This window comes from Ips typographus, linkage group LG1, assembly GCF_016097725.1.
Source record: "Ips typographus isolate SLU linkage group LG1, UJ_Ityp_2.0, whole genome shotgun sequence".
NCBI lineage: Eukaryota > Metazoa > Arthropoda > Insecta > Coleoptera > Curculionidae > Ips > Ips typographus.
Genome location: NC_138422.1, coordinates 17149549 through 17176058, shown reverse-complemented (window position 1 = coordinate 17176058; position 26510 = coordinate 17149549). Strand labels below are relative to the sequence as shown.

Sequence of the window (26510 nt, the reverse complement as noted above, 5' to 3'; positions counted from 1 at the left end):
GAACTGCGCTATGTAATTACTTAAGAATTTTTACAGGAATTTCATCAAATCCGGCCGAAAATTTATTTGGTAAGTTCATCAATAGCCTGAAAATCTCTTCCTGATCTGTTGGTTCTAAAAATATTGTGGGGTATTGACGTGCATCACGCAGAGGTGAAACAAATTCTCGATCATCAGTGAAGTGTACATTTTATTTGATTAAAAATATTCCATGCTGATTTCGATTTGTCATTGGAGTTTGAGATCTGATTATCAAAAAGCGCTTTCTTTGTATTAGCTAGCAGTTTTCGCTCCTGTTTATATCTTTAGTATACATTTATGTGATTAGTCTGCTTGTACCAAACATATAAATCCTTCAGATGACCCGAGAATTTTCTAATTTCTTTACTGATCCAGCTTTTTGGTTTGTATTTATGGATATCAACCACTAAAGGGAAGGCCGCTTCAAACCAGTAAAACAGCATTTCGAAAAAACATTCATACTTTGCCTCGACACCGACAGTCGCATAAACCTCCTGCCATTAGACAGTACTGAGACTCAATTGAACTGAATATTTGCGTCTGTAAACGATCGCCTTCTCACCTTTGGAGGCTTGGGCACAATACTTGATGGATCGTGAATCATCATTAGTTGCCCGTAATGATCCGATATATGCGATTGGAGTACAAAACAGTTCAGAACTTCACTGCCGAAGCTAGAAAAAATATTATCTATCTGGTTGGATGAGGTAGCACTCACTCGAGTTGGTTCTGAAATATGAGGTTTTAAGCCGTAAGATAGCATAAGTTGCAATAAGGCGTTAACCATTTCTGAATTGACAGCAAAGTCCACATTGAAATTGCCGCATACTATCACATGTCCGCCATCATTGACACATGATTAATGCAGTAATTCGTCTTAGAAAGAAAGACATCTACATCACCACTGGGGACCTATACACACATATTAACATACATTCTTGATTACATAAAATAAATTTACAAGTACAAAATTGAAAAGATTTTTCAATTGTTCCAAGTTGAGTGCGAGTGGAGATCGTGTTAATATTTCGAGCAAAAATCACATTACCGCCACCTCGGTGCTCAGACCGAGAAGAGTAACTTTCGAGATTGTATTCATTTAAATAAACTTTTTCAATATCTTTGTTTTTAAGCCAGTGCTCGGAAATACATAACAGGTTGGGATTTTCTACAGATGTAAGAACTTCTAAGTCTAGCATTTATTATTAATACTTTGCGCGTTTAAATGTAATATTTTTACTGATTTAATTAATTTCTTCGATTTAAATTTACTTGCCTTATCATCGGGTTGGGCGTTTGATGAGATTAATCTAAAAAATTGTTTCTTCTTGAAAAGTTGAATCGTTCGAAAGCCACTCCGGTAGGCCAAAATTGCACGTCGTAAATTGCCTATCATGAATAATTTTTTCTTGGATTTGTCCTCCTTCGAAACGCACAGTTGGACTGAGATGCAATCAGCTTTTGAATTTGTTCGCTTTGCGATATAGTCTTGTATCGTACCCTCTGCTACACATCCGTTCACTTTCGAAAAGCGATATTTTTCTGTTGTTAGAAGTTGACATGTTGAACATTTTACAGTTGTCGGCATCATCATTAGTATCATTAGTTCCTACCAAAAAATTCCGTTTACGCTTTGTTATCCCTTTATCGTGTCTCCGGCGCCGAGCTCGCTGAAATTCAAATTCGGTTTGTTCCGGGGGATCGTCGAAAACATCGGATTCATCGGCATTTGATTTAACATCGGGTACCACGCTTTGGATCTCGATTGGTTTGGAGATAGTGCTAGCGACGTTGGCACTGTTAGCATTTTTGCTTGGGAGATTATCCTGGGAAATTGTTTGCTTGTTTTTAGTCGGGGATAAGCGCTACTCGCAACCATAGTATTTGGCAGCAACGTTTGATTTGCCGTTTTAACTGCACTACAATCCTTATCATTATTGCAGCCTTGAATCTGAGTTTTTTTGTGATGATACTGATAAATCAGTCCTTTTGTTTACTAAAGTTTGTTGATTGGTTTATTTGTTCCTCTAAACATGTTGCTTTTTCTTTCCATAGTTTTCCAGCAGTTTTCTTCTAAGAGTGTATTTTTTTCCTCTAATTCCTTTACGATCTTCAGTAAGTAGGACAGCTCGTTGCCAATAGAGATCTAGTCTCATCGGATTCATCGGCTGAGTGTTTGCAAACGGCCTTTTTTAACGATGCGGCTTGTACCATACATGCTGGATGGAATACCTCCAAACACTTACAGCACTTTACCGCATTAACTACCGTTTTACCACACTGCTTGCATTGTATTTCCCTCACACTTTTCGAACGGACCAGGACTACGTCCTTACCCGGCGGCGCCATGACTTGCTTATTTGGCATAGTAAACATTTTTATTTACCATTTTAGCTTGCGGTATTGAGGTTAAGAGGGTAAAAAGAGGTTGATTTTTCTGAAAAAATATTAGGGTCAATTTTAGTTAAGTTTTTCTACCAGATTTAGAATCAGCATCCCCAAAAACCCCTTGGTCAATATTTTTAAAATCTCAACAGCTAATTCTAGCATAAACAAAATTCAGTCTAAAAATTTATTTTTCCGACGACTGACTTTGAAAGTACCTCATGTACGTTTCCATTTCAAAGCAGAAAGTGGTTATTTGCCGCACGTGCGCAGAAAGTGAATCATTTTCTGTCCTAGAGCATTTTCGCTTTCTACTAACAATCTACTCACCAACTTTTTCGGCATTTCCATAACAACGCTTGACATACCTGTTTGAAATAAAGCCATTCCGTCAAAGTGATTTATCGGTGACAATGAGTTCGAGCTACGAAAATGATGTGAATTGTCTTTCTACTCCACCCCACAGCAGTCGTCGAAAAAATATCGTCTACAGGGTAATTCAAATTCGACCCTCACCATTGGGATCTCGGAAACTATAAGAGATACGAGAAAGTTTAAATTGGGGCAAAGTTGCGCAATTTAAAGCTCAACCAAATGCTGTTTTAAAAATTTTGATTTTCCGAGTACTTCCGAAGATATCCGAAAAAAACTGAAAATTTGATTTTTTGTTTTTATTTATTTCTAATCTTATTTGAAGAGATATTCCAAAACTAAAAGCACCTTTTCATTGCCACTTTTTCCTAGCTATTCGATGATGGATTCAAATTTGCCACACGACGTTTCGTTTTTTGGCAGCCATCATCAACTTTCTTTTTTCTTATGGGCGCCATATTGGATTTTTAGCCCACCAAATAGTACGTTTTATTCTGATTTTAGTGATGTATAATAACTTATGATTTGCTTCATAAATAACAAAATAATTCAATAAAAACTATTTTTACTTTAGTTATTGGCTTTGAGTTAATGGGCCGTTTTAAAAAATGTCATTATTTGACAGTACTTGTCAAACACGATAATTCGGACGATCATTAGAGCTTTTAGAGATTTTATCTTTGTTACCTTTGAGTGAATGAGACCTTTTATGAAGATTACTTGGTAGTACTTGTCACACGCAATTGGCCTGAACATACTTAGTCACAAAGGTGTACACGTGACTTAAACCGGTTTATTCACTCGAAGAGCTTAGGCCACTCGCTACGCTTGTGGACCTAGTTGTTCTTTTCGTGAATAAAAAATGGTTTAAGTCACTTGCTGTATAAATAACTATTAAATCACTCTGAATGACATTCGCTTATTTACAGATGTAAACAAACAAACATCAATGTTACATCTACGGGGCGCGGTGCAAATAATAGAACTGTAATTTTAGTTTTTTTTTTAATATAAAAAGTCGAAATTTAATAAAATACTGTATAAGACACGTGACTTAAACCGGTTTATTCACTCGAATAAATATGAATGAATAAAAAATGGTTTGTCACTTACTGTATAAATAACTACAAACTTGCACTTAACATAAAAAATTTAAATTTGGCAAAAAATGAAGTTCCTAAAATGATGATCTTTCTCTTGGAAACATAAATAAGCCTTTTAAGTTAGAGATAATGCTAACAAATCTCTTTTTCTGATTAACCTAAATAGTTCAGCAATGCTTGTATAATAATAACATTTTCTGCGGGGGTTTCTTTTCTAGATACATTTTTAACTATGATTGACGCTCTAATGATCGTCCGAATTATCGTGTTTGACAAGTACTGTCAAATAATGACATTTTTTAAAACGGCCCATTAACTCAAAGCCAATAACTAAAGTAAAAATAGTTTTTATTGAATTATTTTGTTATTTATGAAGCAAATCATAAGTTATGATACATCACTAAAATCAGAATAAAACGTACTATTTGGTGGGCTAAAAATCCAATATGGCGCCCATAAGAAAAAAGAAAGTTGATGATGACTGACAGAAAACGAAACGTCGTGTGGCAAATTTGAATCCATCATCGAATAGCTAGGAAAAAGTGGCAATGAAAAGATGCTTTTAGTTTTGGGATATCTCTTCAAATAAGGTTAGAAATAAATAAAAACAAAAAATCAAATTTTCAGTTTTTTTCGGATATCTTCGGAAGTACTCGGAAAATCAAAATTTTTAAAACAGCATTTGGTTGAGCTTTAAATTGCGCAACTTTGCCCCAATTTAAACTTTCTCGTATCTCTTATGGTTTCTGAGATCCCAATGGTGAGGGTCGAATTTGAATTACCCTGTATATTTCGAGCCGAAAGTACTTTTGCCGCTTTTACATGATTGCAGCGTTCGGCTTCGCCTCAAGCTGCAATTTTCATGTGCAAGCGGCAAATATCTACTTTCGGATCTTAATATAGAATATACTATATTGAGACAGTGCTCATGTTCAGCCTCTGAAGCTCCGTATATTCTTATATCATCTAAATAATTAATGCAGTTTTGACAAGATGCTAGAATGGCTTCAAACGTCCTTTGGAATATTTCCGGTGCTAAATTTACTCCGAACATAAGTCGCTTGTAACGGAAAAGACCCTTATGAGTAATGAAAGTTGTGATAGGGCGGCTTTCAATGTCTAGTTCCAACTGGTGATATGCACTTTCCAGATCCAAGCGAGAGAAATATTTTGAGTTTCGAAGTTTTGTCATGAAACTGTCAAACGTAGGTAATGGGTAGTTTTCTCTTTTGATTGCTTCATTCGCCCTGCGCATATCTACTCAAATTCGTATGTCTTTATTAGGTTTGAAAATTACTACGATAGGTGATATCCATGGGCTGGGTTTTGTGACTCTTTCAATAATGTCCTTTTGTAATGCTTCATTGATTTTGTTTTCTACTTGTAATTCGACCGATATTGAAATTTTCCGTATTGGTTGTTGCACTGGTTTGATATAAGGATCTATGCATAATTTGACACAAAATCCTTTAATTTTGGGAAATGCGGTGGTTTTCTCGCACATGGTTGCATTTACGCCTAATTTTAAAACACCCAGTTGTTTTGCTACGTCTTTCCCCAGTAAAGACATGTCTCCCTTTACGACAACGTAGAAATGCGTGATTATTTCACTTCCGTTTAACGTGTTAATAGTTGTTGCAAATCGATGATTAATTTTCAGTGGCTCGCCTGATGCATATGATTTCAAGATGTCTCTAGTGGAATAGTCAATGTCCCATACAACTGCATTATTTTTCTCCAAGAACTTCCAATCTTTTTCACTTATAATGTTAGCGTTTGATCCTGAATCAATAAGCAATGTTAGTCGTATTCCCCCAACGTTGCATTCAAGAAGCTCATCCAAAGACCGCTGTTGTTGTTTTACCTCTGTGTTGTCTATTTTGAAGCAGACAAATTTTTTTATCTTACTTCCGCCTCCTTCTTCGTCGTCAGGATTCTCGGTTTCGACAAAGTTCACCCCGGATCCCGGATCTATATCTTTTATAGCTCTGGCCAGTCGAAACAGCGGAATTAGGTCTCTTCAAAGATTGTTTGGTTTTACAACAAATAGCATAATGTCCCTGAAATCCGCACTTCCTACATTTTATATTCTTTGATATGACCTGGTTTACCACATCTTAAACATAATTCTGTTTGTCTTCTACGTTGAAATCCGACTTTGTTCACCGTTAATGCAGATGATAAAGTACTAGTACACTCTTGTCCATTTCAGTTGACTGATTGCTTATCTGTTTATGAATTTGGCACAACTCAATAATTTCGTTTAATGTACGTTCTTTCTCGAGAAGTTTTTTCTTAAGTTCTATTGATGCCCAACTATCAATAATCTTATCTTTCATATTTATTTCGGTGGCTTCGATTTCGCTTTTCCCAAATGAACATCATTTTGCTTGTTGTCTAATTTTCAATAGAAACTTATTAAAATCTTCGCCGTCTTCTTATCTGATGCTGCGGAAAATGTGTCTTTCAAAAGTTGAATTTTGTTTTGGAGAAAAATAATCTGTTAGTTTTTCAACCAGTATTTTAAAGACGTCGTTTTTTTCTACCTCATTGTAAGTTTCTATAGCCCCAGGAATACTGCTACCCATATGCAAGTTTATTTCTTTTCTTTACAACGTTTGTAATATCTTCGGATGCCGAGTATAATTCCAAAGATCTGAGCCATTTTTCCCAATTGCCCCTAATCACCGATTTATCAAAAGCCTCACATAGAAAAGGTTTAATTCCAGTTTCCATCTTAACCTGTAATTGAATGCAATTTTGTATCCATGTAAAAACTATGCTTTTTTTTTGTTTATGTAATGTTTGTAATAATAAATCAATTTGATATTGTTAATATAAACCTAAATCTCTTGTATGATGGTAATATAACATTGTTAAAAAAACGTAAATAATCAATACGCGTTTGAAGCTGTAAAACTTACAAAAACGGGTACTGCATACTAAACCCTATCATAAACCTATTCGTCATAACACCAACTACAGTATTGATTTTAGTTGAACCGTTGCGAAATTAAATTAAGTTGAAAACCAACGTTTTATATTGTCTTTTAATTAAAGTTATTTCCTATTCCTAGTGGTAACTAGCGCTTTTCAGAAACATAAACAAAACTGTCTTTTAAAATACAAGCATGCTTTTTAGATTTAAACTTACGTTTGTAAAGCGTTTCGGTTTTTTTAAATTTTATTGGTGCTCTCAGCCCTTCTTTCCGATGGTGCTCTCAGCCTTCCTATTTATTGGTGCTCTCAGCCCTTCTTTATTGGTGCTCTCAGCCCTCCTCGATGTCTTTTAACATCGCAAATAATTATTTGAACAATACCTTTTTGATTATGGATTGATGAAATCCACCCTACCTTACGGTTCGATATAATCCTCGTCGCCAATTTGTGGTACCGCACAACAACACAAAAACACTCGTTGTAGAAAAATATAAATTTATTAACATTCAACAAAGCTTTGACTTTCTTCACATCGAACTCAACAGCATAACTACTACTATCTAACTAACAACGTTTTCCCTTTTCCGCTACCCTGTCGTGCACCTCATCTGGTTCGACCTCTTGCGTCACCTTCGCAGGTCTCCACACAAAGCTTAAAGTTACATGGAAGCAAAGTTGCGCATTTTACTGCTAAATAATTTAGACAAAAAAATAAGTCTAGTTTTCAGCTCCGACGTTTTGTTTTCTAGATACCATCATCAACTTCAATTTTCCAAATACTGACCTGGACTTTTAATTTACTTTTTTAGTAGCTATACACTTCCCGAAACTAATGAGGTACCAGCATACTTCAAAAAGTTACACCTATGCTGTAATACTTAACTAGAAGTAAGTCAAGTTTAAGAATGAGCATTTGATATGTTGTCATAATGAGTAATAATTTATTTCGATATAATTTAATAATTAGGTTAATTGCGTTTTCGAAAAACAAAGAGAGTTTCTTATGGTACTTTTCATGCATTAAAAATATAGTATATTTTTTAACAAGTGTGTATAGTAAGCCTTGTAGGCACGATGGCTGGATATGCACGAACGACACAAGCAGAGTTTAGGTACCAGACAAGTGTGAACAAGACAATAGGGTTCTTGCACAGAAAATATTTATAGACATTTTGTATTTCAGGGAGTAGTACGTCATTAAAATAACCCCACCCCAAAATATAAAAAAAAAATTATGTTATAGTGAAGATATCTTGAAATGAAAATCCTACAAATTTTCATATTTTATTCATATTTATTTCATAGTGTGGGTGGGTATATTATGAGGTTTTTATATTTGAGATGTCAGTTATAAAACTACGTCTTTTCCTTTAGTACAAAAGAGAAATAAAACTATTTACCATAAATTGAAAAACTCGTAAATATTACAATTCTATAAAAAGTACAAATTATTAAGAATTAGAAGACAATCCGACAACGTTGCAACAGAAAATTATACTATTTTTTTTTGACAGTAATGAGTAATGACATTTGACATGCCCTTGCCGTTTTGCGGTTTGTGTCTCGTGTTTGGTAATTTGGTTTTGTTTTGAATTTGAAGGAGTTTAGATGATGAGTTTAGTGCTGTTGAGTTCAACTGTTTTAATTTTTTTTTAAACATGACCGAGTTAGGGTTTGTGAAAGCCGATTCACGGAATCTACCTACAGTAGATGCTGTTATGGTGGCTAATTTTTTTGCAGAAAGTGATGTTTTTCACTGTGCTGAAATTCCTGGGGTTAAAGCTGAAAGGTAATAATACAATAAAATAAATAATTCAGTTATGTGTAGAAAGGTGCACTTTGTAAAATAACATAATAATAACAATATTGGTTTTAGTGCTGGGAGGCAAAATTATGGTGATTCTGCGATAGGGTATGTGCAAATAAAGCGGGAAGCTAACATATGTACAGTCAAAGGAAAAATATGTTCAGAGCACAAAGTAAGAGGGAAATCTTACAGTCAAACCATCACTCTGGATGAGCAAGCAGAAAAAGTTATTAGCTGTGTTTGTCATGACTGTGCTGCATCTTCCGGTATTTTTACTTAATGTTTTATCAAGTATTTATTTATAATTTAATTTTGTTTATTAGGAGGCTGTAAACATATGATTGCTTTCCTAATGTGGCTGCACAGACGAAGTGAAGAACCATCACCAACAGAAGTAAAATGTTACTGGAAAAAATCAACATTGGCCTCTGTTGGATCAAGCATTAAATTCATCACACTTGATGATTTTGGTGCCTCAGCTGGAAAAGTAAATCCAAAATCAAATCCTGATGAGTTCTTGTCTTCAGTTATTCAGAAGGCTAAGGAAACAGGATCTCAAATGCAACTGCTCAAACACTACTCAGAAGAACCAACTGAAAAATAAATTGGTGGTACTTTTTTTACAGAAAAGTGGTAATAATGATCCAGATGCATTTTGCAACTTTGCAAGTACACAAATGTCAATTGGTGTATGTCAAAAACCTGGATAATGACAACTGAGCAGTCAGATTCAAAGTTGTGGCATGACTTAAGATATGCTCGAGTTACTGCATCAAAAATCTATGAAAATGCAAAACAGCCCCTGGTTCACTTAAGAAAAAACAGTGTGTTTGTATATTAAGAATGGAGAAATTGTGAATAAATGTAAAGGACAAATACAGTTGCAAATACACCTTTTTGGAAAACAAAAAGGTATCTTTTGTGTTGCAGACCCATTTTTTGAAACTAATGGAAAAGTGAGTTTGTTGTATGTGGACTACGATCAAGAATTCACTGAAAATTTAATAGAAGCAGTAGAAGCATTTTGGAAAAAGAATGTATTTCCCTTTTTACTTAGTAGTTTTAAAAAACATTAGCTGGTTAGTTTTGTTGACTTTAGAGTATGTATGTATATGTATACATATTATAAATATCATATAATTTGAATAGTATTTATATTTAATTAATATAATATTTATCTCAATTACTGTATTTCTGATTTTTTCTCTTTCTGATATTTTTGTAAATACATTAAGAAGTTTTCTTTTTTATTAAAGCTATTAAAGGGTTTGGGGTTGTTAGTTTAATAATACAAAATAAAATTATATTGTAGTAGTAAATTGGCTAACCTGGAAACATTAGAACCACTTCCTTGCATGCAAATAAAAAAATCATTTTTGAAAATTAAATTATTCTATTTGAATAACTAGAAAAAGAAAAAAATTAATAATATTTATTTAGCATAAAAACTACACAATCTATCAAATATAACATTACGTGTACAAAAGACAGTGCTATCCACTACAACAAGACACATGTTTATATAAATTTAGGTAATATATCACAGTAATGTGTAACAAAACTAATGATTATCCTTTTATTAAAGGATCTTGTAAATTTACTAATCCACAAGCTATGTTTACAACATGGTCAGTTAAGGGAATTAACTTAGAATGTAAACAAGAATGTGGCCTTAAAAAGTTAAACTCCCTCACTCGGCGAATGACACGTTCAATATGTATTCTTAAGCTAGCAATTCTTTTTGTGGCTATCACTTCCTCCTTTGACAGCTTAGCATCGCTGGAAACACTGGGCGGGCGCACTAAGGTACAATTTTTTTCAAGGAGTAGTTTCTCAATGTTTTTAAACCCCCGGTCCGCCATCACAACTACTCCAGGTTTTAAAACTTCTAAATAGCCACTGTTTTCTAAAACACATTGATCTGTGGTACGGCCACCAAATCCTTTTGAAATAAAGTTTATTATTCAATCTGGCGTACAAGAAATAAAATACTTTAAAGTATTTGCCTTTTTATATTCTGACCATGTCAGTGCTTGTTTAACAGGATCTACAGGTTTATGAATTTCTATTTCAAAGCAGTCAATAATGCTCTCTACACCTCCAAACCGCGCTCTAAATGGTAGAGGAAGTTGAGCTTTTATTGACTCACTAGAAGGCCATACAATTAGTTTTTTTAATAAGGGACCCATCAAAACTACTCCTTCTTTGAATATCTTGCTTACTGAACTTTCACTTAGTCCAAAGTCATCTGCAAGTTGAATAAATACGTAAGTACGTCCGGTTTTCATTTTCATCAAAGTGATATGTATATTTATTTCTTTTAAAGCAGTTTGTTTTTTGACCTCCTCAATGAACCACATCAACTCCTTTGAAATACCTAAGTACATCTTGGGATGCCTATTTATTTTAACCATAGTTGATTGCAATGCCAACTCGGAAATATTTTCTTCCCTTATCAAATAAGCGTCACTCTCACTTGTTGGAATTTCTTCCGATGTGGAAATGTTTGGAGGTGAAGATGTACTTGATGAAGGCTGTGACAAACTGGGGGAAAAGTGCAATTTTCTAGGTTTACCACTAACTTTCCGTTTATTTGGCCTCTCTTCTAAATGTTTGATTGGAGAAGTAGCTTGTTCTCTTGTCAAAATTTTCATAGGTGAATTCAACTTATTCACACAATGTGGTGCAACTTGAACAGCTTTGCTCTTATAGTGAGGTTTATATAAAACTTGCACTCTTTTATGAACAGTCTGTAACTGGGATGCAAGTGACGGTGTGTTTTGATCCCAAACAGTTAAGCAAGCTGATGTACTTTGAAAAGTGGTACAACTTACTGGAACTACTTCACTTGCTTCTTGAAATTTGGCCACTTTTCTTGGAACTTCTTCCTCTTGTTGTGTGTTTGTGAGTGCACTACTCATTGAACTAGAAGCCAAAACATCACATGAGGAGATGGATAAACTCTGTGGAAGGTTGCATCGCGAGATGGCAGTTCTTTTCATTTTTTTCTGCATTTCATCATTTTCCACTCCACTTAGTTCTCCATATCGTTTGGCAGCTACAATAAAGTACAACATAGAGTAAAAATATTTCTACAAAATTTTTGGTAGGAGTAGGGGCCTTTAATAGTATCAGTTTAAATTAGATTCAACCAAGGATTAAAGTAAGTATATTACCTAAAATGTACTTACGTCAAAGTGATCTTCACAGATGTATAAAGACTTTCTGACAATTTGTTGCGAATCACGTCCAGTTGCCGCTATCCACAACAATCTTGTGCTTCTATTTGAAGGGATTTGAAAAAATTTTTTGGTTGGTGTTTTGATGGAAGTGTTGCTGCAGGACGACATCAAACACCACTTATATTCTCCACTCATGTTTAGATACAAGGTATAATACGATAATGGTCACTTAATAACAGGAAAATTAACAGTAACCGTATAATAACTCAATTTCAAAAGGAACACAGAGGAAACACATAACAACTAAGAGACACGACAATAAAGGACAAATTGACAATACGAATATTACGACTGCGCCATTACGCCAATCTGCTCTAGCTCCACTTCACTTCAGCACCGAGCATAGAGAATAATACTATCACTAGTACAAAGTCAAAGTCGAAGTCCAGAATTCTCAAAATTGTACTGCACTAAATTTTGGCAACGTTGTCTCATACGGGTAATCTACGTCACACGATTCGGCGGGCGTTTCAAACGCATAATTGTTTTATGTCGATTATTAAAACATTAAATTAAACGGAAATTTAAAAAAAAAGAATGTTAAAGCTTTGTATTTGACCCCTATAGTGTCGATTAAAGCAAAAAAAAATGTTCAAGAACCCTATTTGCACAAGAGTTATGAACAATATTTTTTCTACGAGGAACCCCAGAATTTATTCATTTTGCAACATAAATATAAATTCCGCTTTGACACACGCTGGTCACAAACACAGTTTTTATGGCATATTTAACATTAACGTCACTGTAACAAGTTTTACGACTAGCGTTTCGTTGGTGCGCGTGCGCAATAGTATATTATACAACAAGGGGCAATAAGATGTCTTTATCGCACAATGACGAAACGTTTGAGCACGATGGCGAAGGCGGAGTGCTCAATTCGACGAGGGCGATATGGACAATTCGCCCGGGATTTACAGGCTATTTTTTCTACGACTAATTATTACGAACGAATTACGACTTACTTACTTTGTCATTGCCCCTAAACATAAACCAAAATGCAAAGTTTTGATGCCAACTGTCAGTAAGGATGACAATCAAAACAATTATTTTGTTTGCGTTCAAGATTAGCTGTAATTGGTCTCTTTCATATCGCACGCTGAAGATTGTGATTGGTTTATTTCATACCGCACGCTGAAAATTGCCTGCAATTATAAGACTCCATATTCGTTCAGCCCGTGGCAATTGCCTACTTATCCGTTCTCTAAACTGTTACGGAATTAACCAATATTCCTGTAGGAGTAGAAAAAGATATATTCCATATTCGTTCAGTCGGTGGTAATTGCCTACTTATTCATCTAAACCGGTAAGGAATTTCCCAATATCTCTGTAGGAGTATAAATAGTTATTACAATAGATACAGTCGCAAAAAGATTATTTCTAGGTCACAAGAATGAAAAAAAAACTTTTTCTACTCGTACACGGATGTTGGTTAATTCCTTAACAGTTTAGAGAACGGATAAATAGGAAATTGCCACCGGTTAAACGAATATAGAATCCTAGACTTTAAGAAAATGCAAAAAAAATAAAAAAATTCAAAATTTTAATGCATTTAAAATATTTAAATGTGGTGTATCGTGAGTCCCATTATTCTTCATAATGGTACTCCGATTTTCATGGGTCTCTGTACCCAAAGATATTTTTTATTAAATTAAGTTAAAACAACAAGACAAAAAACCAAGTAATGCCAAGAAATTTTTTAACGGAAAATTCCTAAACCTATAACCATATAAACAGAAAACTAGATAAAAACCACAAAAGCGGAACTGTTTCAAAAAATTAAAATAAACTAAACAACCTCTACTAAACCTATCTGCAAAAAATAATACTAAAAAAATAATGACTAACCTCGTTACAAACGAGAAGGAAAAACATATCCTAAACAGTCGTTAACGTCCTCGCGTTGTAGTCCTCCCAAATGTGTGTACGGCTACGCTGACACTTCAGTAGATTACCCTGTCACGTCGCTCTATTTTGTCTGTCGCTGGTTTAATCACCTTCCTCGTTCGTTAATGGAACCGCTTATTGGTTCATCAATTTTAGGGCACCGATCAATTCATAGATCGCCTTCTCCTCGAACACCAAAGCAACTGTAATATACAGGGTGGTCCAGTTTCCATGGCGGAAACTTCAGAGAGCGATAGAGAATCGAAAAATAATATGAGTTTGCATTAAAAACTATATTCGAGAAAAGCTTTGTTAAAGAAATACAGGGTTAAAGTTTTATATATTTTTTAGTTTTTGCTTTATAGTTCTTACAGTTTTAGAGATATTTAGCTCAAATTTGGATTAGATGTATCTTGTCATGACCTACATCACAAAAAATTAAAATTTTTATATAGTTTATAATACAAACTCATATTATTTTTCGATCCTCTATCGCTCTCTGAAGTTTCCGCCATCGAAACTGGACCACCCTGTATACCGGGTGTCCCTGAGAAGTGGCTCACCCCTACAACTTTTTTATTTTTTAACCGATTCAAATAAAATTTGGAGGTTATGTATAAGATATTAAACTACATCTATGGAGGCGATTTTCGAACGATTTTCTATCGCTTCCGGTTTAACCGGAAATGACGTCATAATCAAAAAGTTAAACGGGACACCCTGTATATTTTTTGATACTCGGATTCTGCTTATCATTCCGCATCCAATCATACCCATTTTGTCATATTTTGAGTGAAGTTTTTTGAAAAAAAGAAGTGGGCTCTGAGTTGAACCAAATGTTAAATTTCCGGTCGAAGACTTCATAAAAAATAAAGTTTTCGTATTTTGTTCATAATTTACAACGGAATTGCAAATTTCTAGTTTTTGAGAGAAAACTTGATTTTTTCAAATGGCAACATGGCGGCTCACGAGTTAAGTAAAAATATCATAATTTTAGCACATTTTGGTACCAAACACTTTGGTGTTTTGTATTTGCCATTTTCCAAATATTAGACAAAAAAGATGCACCATGCAAAATTTATATCCATAATCAGCCGCATAAAATGACTTTATGCTGTTGTAATGGGTATGGTTGGATGCGGAATGACAAGCAGAATCCGAATACCAAAAAATATACAGGGTGTCCTATTTAAATTTTTGATTATGACGTCATTTCCGGTTAAACCGGAAATGCTATAAAATCATTCGATGCCTCTATCAGTGTAGTTTAATGTCTTATACATAACCTCTAAATTTAATTTGAATCGGTTAAAAAATAAAAAAGTTATAGGGGTGAGCCACTTCTTAGGGACACCCGGTATACGTACTGCAGGATCCTGGCAAGTACACGTCAGGAGCAGTCACCGTTTATTCGTTTAAGTTCAGCTTCTCAGACAATGTTTTTCTTGATAAAAAATGTTTTTTTCCAAAACATTCGCCTTTGACAATTTTTTTCTTTTTTGATTAGGTAATTCTAAACAATGTTTCTAGAAACCAAAAACCTACTGCCGCCACCAGTTACACCTATTTTACCTATCCTATACGCTTCTGGCCTAAAACTGTCTATAAACTAATTAAAACAACCTAGAGGAAATGGCAAGAAAAATAACTTCTCGTAAGGATGGAGAAGTTTCTAGCCTTACGACACGGTGTAGGTTATAGTGTTCATAACAACCTGAGGGCATCATTATAGGCGGTCGTTATCATAACGCCCTCAAACCTTTTTTAATATTACCAATGGCATTTTTTATCTTCCATGCCATAAAAACTACGTATTTTCTATCCTAGGATACCCTTTGACATTTTAGGTAATAAATTTTCGTTACCTTTTGCTGCTTTTTCTTTCATAATTTGTAATCAGGCCAAAACAGCCAGTGGGCCTATGACCGGAGAGACATTATTTTCTCTCTAATGCCCTTATTGTTACATAAATAGCTAAAACAGTTTTTTGTAAATAACTTGAAATAGAAGAAAGCTGGAAAATTGCGGTTTTTGCTGTCATGTAGTATTTAGTTCTCTCCATTTTGACATTAATCAACACTATGGGTTGCGTTTGATTTTTTTTGAGCTAGGTGATAAAATAGTAATTCTTTACACCAAAATACTTACTTTACACAATCAGAAATTTACTAGAAAATAGACAACACACTTTCCTTTCCTTTCAGTCCTGAACAAGGACTACCCCAAGGATCACCCCTCTCACCTTTACTTTACAACCTATACTGCCAGGACATATACAATCACAACAAGCAGGACAAAAACCAATTTGACAAAACCGCATACATATTACAATACGCAGACAACACTGCACTTATAGTACACGATAAAACTACGTCAAAAGCAGTGTTAAAACTACAATCGCTTACTGACGATACTATGACATGGTTCTACAGATGGAGACTGACTTCCAACGCAACTAAAAACCAACTTTTACAACCAAATTATAAGATCAAAGATGACTCTCCAAACATAACCGCGGACGGCCACATAACTGAATCCAAACATGACGTAATACTGGACCAAAAACTAAAATTTACAAAGCACTTAAAAAGTCCCTCCAGTATTTCCTAACGTTAGTGTGCAATATTTGAAAACAATGGGCCTATCCCACATATCATAAATTTTTGTTTTAATGACTGGAATCGAAAGAATAGGATCACAAAACTAATTTTTCATATTCTTGAAGAAAGAATTATGGTCGTAAATGTTCCTACATTAGTTTGAATTTGTCCATTAAATTTAAAAGATCTGTTTTGGCGCGCATGTGACGTACGTAATTCTGGGCGATTTTATTGGCTGTTGCTCGCCAACTGTTTCACTTCTTGTCGCTGATTGGTTGATAGTGTAGTACGTCACCGGCGGCGGGCGTTTAAAACATGAGATTAATGTAGTTTTTATCATCATTTTTTTTCTATTCAGACTTAATATTTTTGAAAACAAAAAAATACGGGTATAATATTTTCAATCCGTCTTTGTAGTTATGAAATAAAAAAAAATTGTGGGACAGGCCCATTACATATTTTAAAATTGTAGGAATTTTGGGCGTGGTCTCAAAAAAATTTTTGGCGCTAATTGGCTCTCCTTTTGTGCACTACCTTTCAAATTTACTACGAGCCGCCACTGAAAACAAATGGAAAAATAATCCAAACAACTGGACAATTGTAAATCCACTATGCATAACAAGACAGACTAGACAATCCCGTTACCTCTTTCCCACTGCCACCCTACTAGAGCACTTTAACTAGGACTACTTTTTTTGTAAATAAATTGTAAATAATTAGAAATAAGATAATATGTACAAAATCCCATAGTAAACATAGGCAAAAAGACCAAGTGTTCGATAGCCTATTTCTATGGAAAATAATAGTTATTTATGTATTAAGCGCAAAAAGTATGAATGATTGCTGCGCTGCGCTCCGCTCCGCATTCTCAGCGCATAAAAGTCACATTGTGCGCGTAATACATAAAATATTTTTGCACAAACATCGCTAAATATCTAATACAATTAAACTTACTGCGTAGGTACTCAAAAACAGGATCAAAACTATACACACATGAATACTGACATCAAACTGTTGACACTGGCATTTCCAATAATGGCATGCATTGTGGCCGTTACTCTGGACAGCAAGCGAAAAAAATTTTATCGCTTGCTACCCTTGGCAACGCGCGATAAAGTAAACTCCTCAGTAAAGGGTAACTTTTCGTTGAGATTTGGAAGCGAAAAATGCATCATTATTGAATGTCTGTAAAAAAAGATTATTTGTACAGGGTGGTCCAGTTTTAACTGTCAATAATTCACCATTCGATAACCCATCAAGAAATAAGCTGACATGCATTATGCCATTTTGCTGAAAAACGCTTCTTAAGGAAGATACAGCCCTCCAAAGTTCAGTTTAAAAATTCGTTTTTGTGTTATAACTGTCAGACCGTTGGAGCAATTTGGAACAAGTACTTATAAAATTAATACTCATTATCTGATGATAGTGACGTTTGTTAAAATTGTCCAGTGGCGCAGATACAGGGGTATAGACATTATTTTTTCGCCCTATTTTCTACGCCACTGGATATTTAAAATTTTATTTTTTTTTCAATTTCCTTGTTCAATTTGGAGAAGAAAGAATGTCTTGTAAAATGTTGATTTGAGACTCCGTTTACCAGATAATTGAGTTGATACATTTTAAAACCCAACAGAAACATCGGATATCCGGGCTGGCAAAAATAGGATAGATTAATTTATAAAAATAGAATTATTGCAAACATTAATTGGTCCTTAAAAAAAATAATGTCTCCGTTCAGAGAGATAATAATTAGGGATATTGATGATCATAGTAAACAACGATACACAATAAATAAATCATAATAACATTTTATTAACAACAACTCGACAAACAATTCAACATTATTATCACAAATAAATTACTATAACAACTGTTCAAAGTGAGAACCGTTCTGCTGAATGCATCATCGGCTACGTGTGTGGATGGACGCATTTAGGCTCAATAGCACATCGCGATTGATTTGTGCACACGCATCCTGTATTCTCTGCAGCAGCTCTTCCCTCGTGGTCACAGAGGTCGCATAGACCGTGTCTTTTAGGTGACCCCATAAATAAAAATCTAGGGGAGTTATATCCGATGATCGCGGCGGCCATGCGACTGGACCACCACGACCAATCAATCCATCGTCCTTCATAATTTTCATTCAGCCAGTTCCGAACTATCCTGCCAAAATGTGCCGGGCAACCATCCAACTGAAACCAGGCCTGTCTCCGCAAGCCAATGGGTATGGCATCCCACATATCAGCATTCTCGGTCTCCAAGAACTCCAGGAAGTTCTCTGAATTGAGTCTCTGAGGTAATATGTGAGGCCCAAAGAGATTGCCATTGTAAATCCCGGCCCAAACATTGACGCTGAACTCTTGCTGGAAATTTCGTGGTCTTACTTCATGTGGATTTTCATGCGCCCACACATGCTGGTTGTGGAAATTCACAATTCCGCGTCGAGTAAAACATGACTCATCGGTCCATAACACATTATTCAAAAAATGTTGATCATTTTCAACCGAGTCCAGAAGCCACCTACAAAAAACCATTCTACGCTCTTCATCTCCTGGATGTAATCCTTGAACTGGTTGTAAATGGAAGGGTCTTCTATGGTCCAGTTTCAGTATGCGTTGAATGGTAGTTTTCGGCACTGCAATAGTTCTGGACACTCTTCTTTGACTTGTCCTTGGGTCTCTATTAAATTCACGCAGGACACGATTATTTCTCCTTTCTTGAATAGCGCCACGTTGCCTAGGTTGCCTATGTGTGACCCTCAACCCTTGCATCACGAATACGTTGTGAACATTTTAAATTACCCTACGATCTGGCTGTCGTCTATTGGGAAATCGCCTTTGATATTCCTGAACGGCTTGCAACGCGTTACCATCATAAAATCCATAAATAAAGTGCATATCAGCATATTCTTGATTGGAAAATTGAAAGGGTATTTTGATGTTTTTAACGTTTGATGATACTGACAAGTGTCATATTGGGTGTGGTGTCCTTCAAGCAAATCTGTCGCCTACTATGATTTAACTAACAGATTTTACTTTTTTTTAGATTTTTTAATGTAATAACTCAATTATCTGGTAAACGGAGTCTCAAATCAACATTTTACAAGATATTCTTTCTTCTCCAAATTGAACAAGGAAATTGAAAAAAAAATTTAAAAATATCCAGTGGCGTAGAAAATAGGGCGAAAAAATAATGTCTATACCCCTGTATCTGCGCCACTGGACAATTTTAACAAACGTCACTATCATCAGATAATGAGTATTAATTTTATAAGTACTTGTTCCAAATTTGATCAAAATTGCTCCAACGGTCTGACAGTTATAACACAAAAACGAATTTTTAAACTGAACTTTGGAGGGCTGTATCTTCCTTAGGAAGCGTTTTTCAGCAAAATGGCATAATGCATGTCAGCTTATTTCTTGATGGGTTATCGAATGGTGAATTATTGACATTTAAAACTGGACCACCCTGTATATATACAGTGTGGAACAGTCAAATGGAATAAATTCGATAACGAATAAATGAGAGCGTGTTGGAAAAAACGCTTGGACACGTCGATTTGTATTTTTAGATGCGCATTTATTAAAAAAAATAAAAATTATATAGGGTGTGTCATGTGACAGTGGCCGATAGCAACTTTCTTATTTTAAATACAACCCCCTGTATATTATTAGTTTTTTGGATTCTTCAGAAAATTCTAGACATAATTCATGTACAATGTCCCATACCTATCTTCAACTGTTTCGGAAATATTAAGTGTTTTCAGATGTATTACAACAATTAACATTAAAAAAAGAAAATTATTTTATTTCACAAATTCGCTACATTACCCTCAATACTTATTTTCACGAACATTTTGAACATCTCTTACATTGAAATTAATGTTTTTTTGTTTTTTTTACATTATTTGTGAAATAAAATAATTTTCTTTTTTTAATATTAATTTTAGTAATACATCTGAAAACACTTAATATTTCCGAAACAGTTGAAGATAGGTATGGGACATTGTACATGAATTATGTCTAGAATTTTCTGAAGAATCCAAAAAAATTATAATATACAGGGGGTTGTATTTAAAATAAGAAAGTTGGTATCGGCCACTGTCACATGACACACCCTATATAATTTTTATTTTTTTAATAAATGCGCATCTAAAAATACAAATCGACGTGCCAAGCGTTTTTCCCAACACGCTCTCATTTATTCGTTATCGAATTTATTCCATTTGGCTGTTCCACACTGTATAGTAATTCTTTACAAAAAGCGCTATCTGCTGAGAAAAGGAAGGAATAACTTTAAACAATTATTTATAGTGCATCTGATAGAAAAAAACCTGCACTTTTCAATAGTGTCAAACGAAATGCTCATACAAACAAACGGTTTCAAAGTTGTCGCAGTTTCTTTTAAGCAACTTTTAACTTACCCCACCATTTTATTTCAAGAGATGGAAAAAAAAGGTTTTAATCAAAGTTATTACAATAAACGTAGCTTCCCTTTTCAAGTATTTTCAAAGTGCCATTTTATTATATTGTTATATGAACTTAACTTTTCACGAAAAAGTAATTAACGGAACTGTAAAATGCCAGCGATCCGAACTTAGGTTGACTAAAACAGTTCCGCAGTTTGGTATTCCGTCGAATAATGCGTTCATGGGGACTTAATCTTTGTATAACTGAAAAAGATTACTTGTAACGTGTTATGCTTCTGGTATAAAATACCAGCTGCCAGCTGCATCAAAGAATAAAACTTCAGTACAGAGTATTTGCGTTTTATTTTTCAAACAGTAAAAAGAACGCCAATTCAAGAAGGTGACTCGTACAAGAATCTTGAAATTTAGTGCTATGTGTAGGTAATTGCATTTTTTATTAAATGTAAGAAGCATTTATAGTTTTTTATGGTTTAATTTTTACCACCTACATTGCTTCTTTTCGTCAATTCGACCGGTAAAAGCTGATTTTTGGTCAGTAAGGTTTGCCATTTAATCATGAATAATCTGAGCTAACGCGCCGCTTGCAAAATGTGTGAATTAATTTCAAATATCGTTGTTTAGTTTGCCAAACTTACCGTTCATTTTACGGTCGATATATTTGTTCATCCGAACAAGTCATTCAGCTGCTTTGCTCTATCCAACGTACGCAGTATCGCCCATGTTTCAATAGAGTCAAATGCCTCATGAAAGTTTATGAAGGCGAAATGAAGTGGTATGTTGTATTCTGTTGTCTTCTCTATTAATATTTCAATGGTCTGCAAGTAATCCATAGTGCCGTATCCCTTTCGAAATACTGCCTGCTCCACTGGTTGATAGGCATCTAATTTACTTGTCAGTCGGTTTGTAAGGATGATCCTTGTTAGTAATTTATAAAGGTGGGACAAAAGGCTGATAGGTTTACAATTTTCAATGTCTGTGATGTCGAAAACTGGAACAATTTCTGCGTTGTGCTATGTTTTAGGAATGCTGCCTTCACATAAACATTTATTAAATAACACCTTTAAAAATTGGTTCCATAGTGTCGCCGCCCATTTTTAGCATTTCACAGGTTACTTTGTCTTCGCGAAGCAGGGAACGGAATTCTCAAGAGAAGTGTTGATAGAATGTGACAGAAGAATCTGTCAATGGCGGATTCCTGTCACATTCTACAGGTCTTTCTCTTGATAATTCCCTTCCCTCGTTTCAAGAATACCCAGGTGATTTACGGTTCGTCATTTGTCCTAGTGCCACCCGTATTTCCTCTTTGGAAATATCAAGAATCTCTTCTGAACCTACATTACAAACGGTAACTTTATAAATATTAGGATCCCGCACAACGGAGGTATTGTAATTGAAATGGGAATAAAAGCTTTCTATATGTTTAGAGATTTCCTCTCTTCCAGTCAGTATATGGTGATCCCCATCTTTGATATAGTGTTGATATAGCGAGATAGTTTTTATTTTTTCGCTCTATTTTCTACGCTTACTGGATATTATTCAAAATTGACAAAAATATCTACTTGGGTTATTGTATTTTTTACTTTAAAATGGTTCAAAAGGATTAAAATCTGGTCATCTGTGAGGTTACTTTTTACTGGCGTTCAATTTTTTAGACTAGGAACTGTGTAAAACTGATCATTCAAGACTTATGAGAGTCCAAATTTGTACTGAATAATCTCAAAACTTGATATTTACTACTAGGAATAGTTTTAAAATTCGTTTTTTCTTAGTGCAATCCATTGTTGAGTGTCTGATACTGGATTTGAAGCACGAAAACAATCCCGAAATCAAGACAAAGATTGTTGCCCATAATACTAATTTTTTACTACTAAAAATTGACTTTTACGTCTAGAAATGACTAATTTACTAAGACTAAAGACAGTCCAAAAGTCTATTTCAGGTCTTTAATTAGTGTAGGTACAATTACATTTTTGGGTTAAAACAAGTCTAGAATTCAATTAAACACCGGAAACAGTCCAAATTAGTGTTCAAAACTGATATCGTTAGTGCCAAAATTTATTACTTTCATCGTTGAGGATTTTGAAATTTAACTTTTACTATTATAAATAGTTTTTAACTGATTTTTCAGTCTTAAAGAACTAAAAACAGTCCGAATTTCATAGAAATGCCCTAATTTTTTGCACCGAGTAGTGTAGAAATCAATTTAATAGTGAATAAGCTTTGTGAACACCCTGAAGAGCATAAAAACTCGATTTTTCAGGCTGAAAACAGCCTTAAAGCACTAAAAACAATCTAGATTTTTAAGAACTGCCCGAATTTTTTACACTGAAGTGTCTATAGAAGTCAATTTAATAGTGACAAAGCTTGATATGACATTTTAAAGCCTATGAAAAATGTCAAAATTGTTTTTTAAGTCTGCTACGACAAAAACTTGGTGAAGATAGCCTTAAAACTCGATTTTCGCAGTTTTAAAGCCCTAAAAATAGTACAGAGTTTTAAGAAATCAATTTTCATGAATCTAATGTCAATATCCTGTATTTAAGACTATTTTCAAGACTAAAATAATAAAATTTTTTTCAAATTATGAAAACTTCCTCAAAAAAAACCTCAAATGCAAATTTTAAGCTTCTGTCACTTTTCATTGCATCGGAGTCATTTTTTCGTGTGCAAGTGAATTTTCAAAGTTTAAATGTGCGAATTTGTAGTCAAAAATTCTAGAGAAAGTAGTTTTTCCTGTCAGTTTTTCAACTTATCTGGAAACTATGACGACTGACTACAAAGATAGTTTTTAAGCCTCTTAAGTCAATTTTCAAGACTAAAAGTCTTTAAATTTTTCTGGAAATTATGAAAACTGGATACAAAAATATTAAACATTTTTAAGCTTGTTAAGTCAATTTTCATCGTTTTCAAGACAATTTTTAAGTCGGGTTGGGTTGGTTTTGGGTTTTTGGACGTAATAACTCAATTATCTCGTAAACGAAGTTTCAAATCAGAATTTTATAAGAGATACTTATTTATTCAAAATGAACAAGAAAAGTAAAAAAAACTGTAATTTTTGAAAAATATTCAGTGACGTAGAAAATACCATCCTTCTGTATCTACGCCACTGGACAGTTTCGACAAACGTCATTAGCATCACCTAATGAGTGATAATTTCATAACTACTTGTTTGAAAAATTTGATCATAACTGTCAGACCATTAAAGCAAACAAGAAACCGATTTTTTAAACTGAACTTTAAAGGACTGTATTCTCCTTAGGAAGCATTTGTCAGGAAAATGTCATAATGCAAGTCAACTTATTTTTTGATGGGCTATCGAGTGCTGAATTATTGACATTTAAAACTGGACCACCCTGTATGTATGAGTAATGATGTGCATCCGCAGAGACGTCGTACAGGGCATACTGAAGAAGTTGTTGCTGCTTTGGAGTATAGTGTGAGGAGGACCCGAATGAGACAATTTCGCGAGCACAGCAATTGGAGCTGTGTCCAACCACCTTAAAGAAGATTTTGCAAATATAATTTGTTACGACCTTACAAAATATAGCTCGTGCAAGAGCTGAAGTAGCGTGATCATCATATGCGTCGTACATTTAGAGAATACTGTTAATTTGCATGCGTTGTTCTGGAATAAGTCTAGTCATGATTAAATGGCAAACCTTACTGAGCAAAAATCAGCTTTCCCCGGTCACATTGACCGTCAACAGAAACACTGTATTCTAGCCAAAAAACAAACTTTAAAAAAAAAAAACACCCATTTGATTAAACATTTGCAATAAAATGTCTATCAAACAATTTATTCTACATCCAAAAATGTCACTAATTATCACACACACACACAATTAAAAAAAACACCTATAATTTTTCAAACTTAAAATAAAAAAGTAAATACCCAAATACATTACTAACGACTAGAGTTTAGACTTTGGCGTAGACACTTCCACTAAATTATTTGTAGCAAAAATATTTTTGGGATCCAGCTCATTCTTTGCGCATAAATACAAGTCCCTACCAACTAGAGAAACAGTGTTGGTATACCACTTTCTTCTCAATTTTCCCACACCATGGTGGTGAGAAACACTACCACCGCAAGAAATGATTTCATCTCGAGCTCTTTCTTCCAAACGATGATGAACTTGCACAGGATCGGCCTCAATGTTTGAGTAGTTAAATCCCAAGTAGAAGTATATAACGCATCCTGCGTCGTACGTTTGTGTAACGCGCGAGTTGATGATAAAATGTTTAATCCCAAACTTTCGACATTCGTCTGACACCACATATTTAACATTTTTGACGAGTGTGATTGCGCGGTCCCATGCTACAGACGTTTCAAAGGATTCTGCCACTACATTGTATTTCATAGCCAAGTCCTAAAATATAATAAAAAAAAAAACTTTAAATAAAGTTTACCACCAAAGTTGGGCAAAATTTGATTTTTATTGAAAAAATAAAAAAATTATGATTTTTTAATTAATTAAAACCCTCAATAATTATATTAAGTTATTTAAGATAATTTTGATATTGGACTAAAATACCAGGGTTTAGCGAACGTCCGGAGTCCAAATCGGTAAAACTTTTGGATACAAATAGGTTGTTTTTGAATGACATGTTTCCTTCTCATTTTGATCCTTTCTTTTCCATATACAGGGTGTTACAAATTTGATGCATTGCTATCTCAGAAACTATAGTTGATAGAGTTGTATTTAAATGGAGGCAAGTGCATTTTATTGCTAAATAATTTGGCGAAAAAAATCAAACACTTTTTATTATATCCGGAGATAATATAATCCGGAAATATAAACCGAAAAATTTAAATTTCTTTTTTACCACCTTATTTATGATTATTTTGAAAAATCTACCTTCTGGAGGCACTTTTTTTCTTTTCTATCCAAGAAAATGATTTTTGTTTTCAGCTCCGACGTTTCGTTTTTTAGATACCATCATGAACTTCAAATTTTGAATACGGGCCTGGACTTTTTATTTCGTTTTTTAGTAGCTACAGATATTCCGAAACTAATGATGTGCCACACTTTTTGTTTTTTTTAAATAATCATTTGGCTCATATGTTGTCATAATGAGTACATAATTTAGTTTCATATGATTTAGTAATTAAGTTTGTTGCACTTTTTGAGACTAACAAATAAAGTTTAAACTAGAAATGATAGTTGTTGTGCAACATCTGGTGACATCTGTACTCAACTCTATGAGTTAGAAAGTACAGATGGCGTTCCAAAATCTAGGAACAGCACGGTCAGAGGATTGGGATTGATAAACAAAAAACAAAACCTCACCATTTTCAAAGTTTAAGCTGTTTTATCAAAACTCAACTTCGAATTCAAACATGTGAGTATCTGAAAAATAAATAATTAACCAAAAACATATTGAATGAAAAGTATCATAGGAAACCCTCTCTATATTTCTCAATTTTTTTAATTGCTTAATTTATTTAAAAAACGTTTTAAATTAAATTAATTTATTTAAAAAATTTAAAAATACCAAAGTAAAAGGTGTCCGAATTTAGTGTGATTTGACATGAGAACTCCATTTCTCGACTAGATAGGAAAAAACTAGTATACCACCAAAAATAAAGCTCTATTTTTGAAAAATAAACTGCGCCCCACCTCAACCGGGACAGTAATTTTTTTGGGTCATTTTTAAAACCTTGCCATTTCTAAACGAAACGACAGATTTTGATGCAGTTTGGACTATCATTGAGCTTAATTTATG

General features: G+C 34.2%; 3 protein-coding genes and 1 long non-coding RNA gene across 4 annotated transcripts in view; 1 reads left to right on the top strand and 3 right to left on the bottom strand.

Annotated features, from left to right (window-relative positions):
- Window positions 1-7924: 7924 nt before the first annotated feature.
- On the top strand, window positions 7925-9811 carry LOC145730244 (uncharacterized). Its single transcript, XM_081981349.1, has 3 exons — window positions 7925-8610; window positions 8698-8894; window positions 8952-9811. Exons 1-3 carry the CDS (start codon window positions 8480-8482, stop codon window positions 9230-9232), a joined length of 609 nt encoding a protein of 202 aa, XP_081837475.1. The 5' UTR covers window positions 7925-8479; the 3' UTR covers window positions 9233-9811.
- Window positions 9812-10045: 234 nt separating this feature from the next.
- Window positions 10046-12176, bottom strand: LOC145730251 (uncharacterized). Its single transcript, XR_014178575.1, has 2 exons — window positions 11820-12176; window positions 10046-11686 (listed from the first exon to the last, which is right to left on the bottom strand). It is a non-coding gene; the product is annotated as an uncharacterized LOC145730251 (long non-coding RNA).
- A 5979-nt stretch (window positions 12177-18155) lies between these two features.
- Window positions 18156-19496, bottom strand: LOC145732456 (uncharacterized). The gene is made up of 2 exons (XM_081984740.1): window positions 19144-19496; window positions 18156-19090 (listed from the first exon to the last, which is right to left on the bottom strand). Coding segments are annotated over exons 1-2 (828 nt in total). The 5' UTR covers window positions 19146-19496; the 3' UTR covers window positions 18156-18264.
- Window positions 19497-21106: 1610 nt separating this feature from the next.
- Window positions 21107-26510, bottom strand: part of Agps (alkyldihydroxyacetonephosphate synthase) — a 58036-nt gene continuing 52632 nt past the window's right edge. The window contains exon 7 of the mRNA XM_081996139.1: window positions 21107-25153. Coding sequence (XP_081852265.1) covers window positions 24695-25153 — 459 coding nt within the window. The 3' untranslated portion in view covers window positions 21107-24694. The remainder of the gene's footprint in view (window positions 25154-26510) is intronic.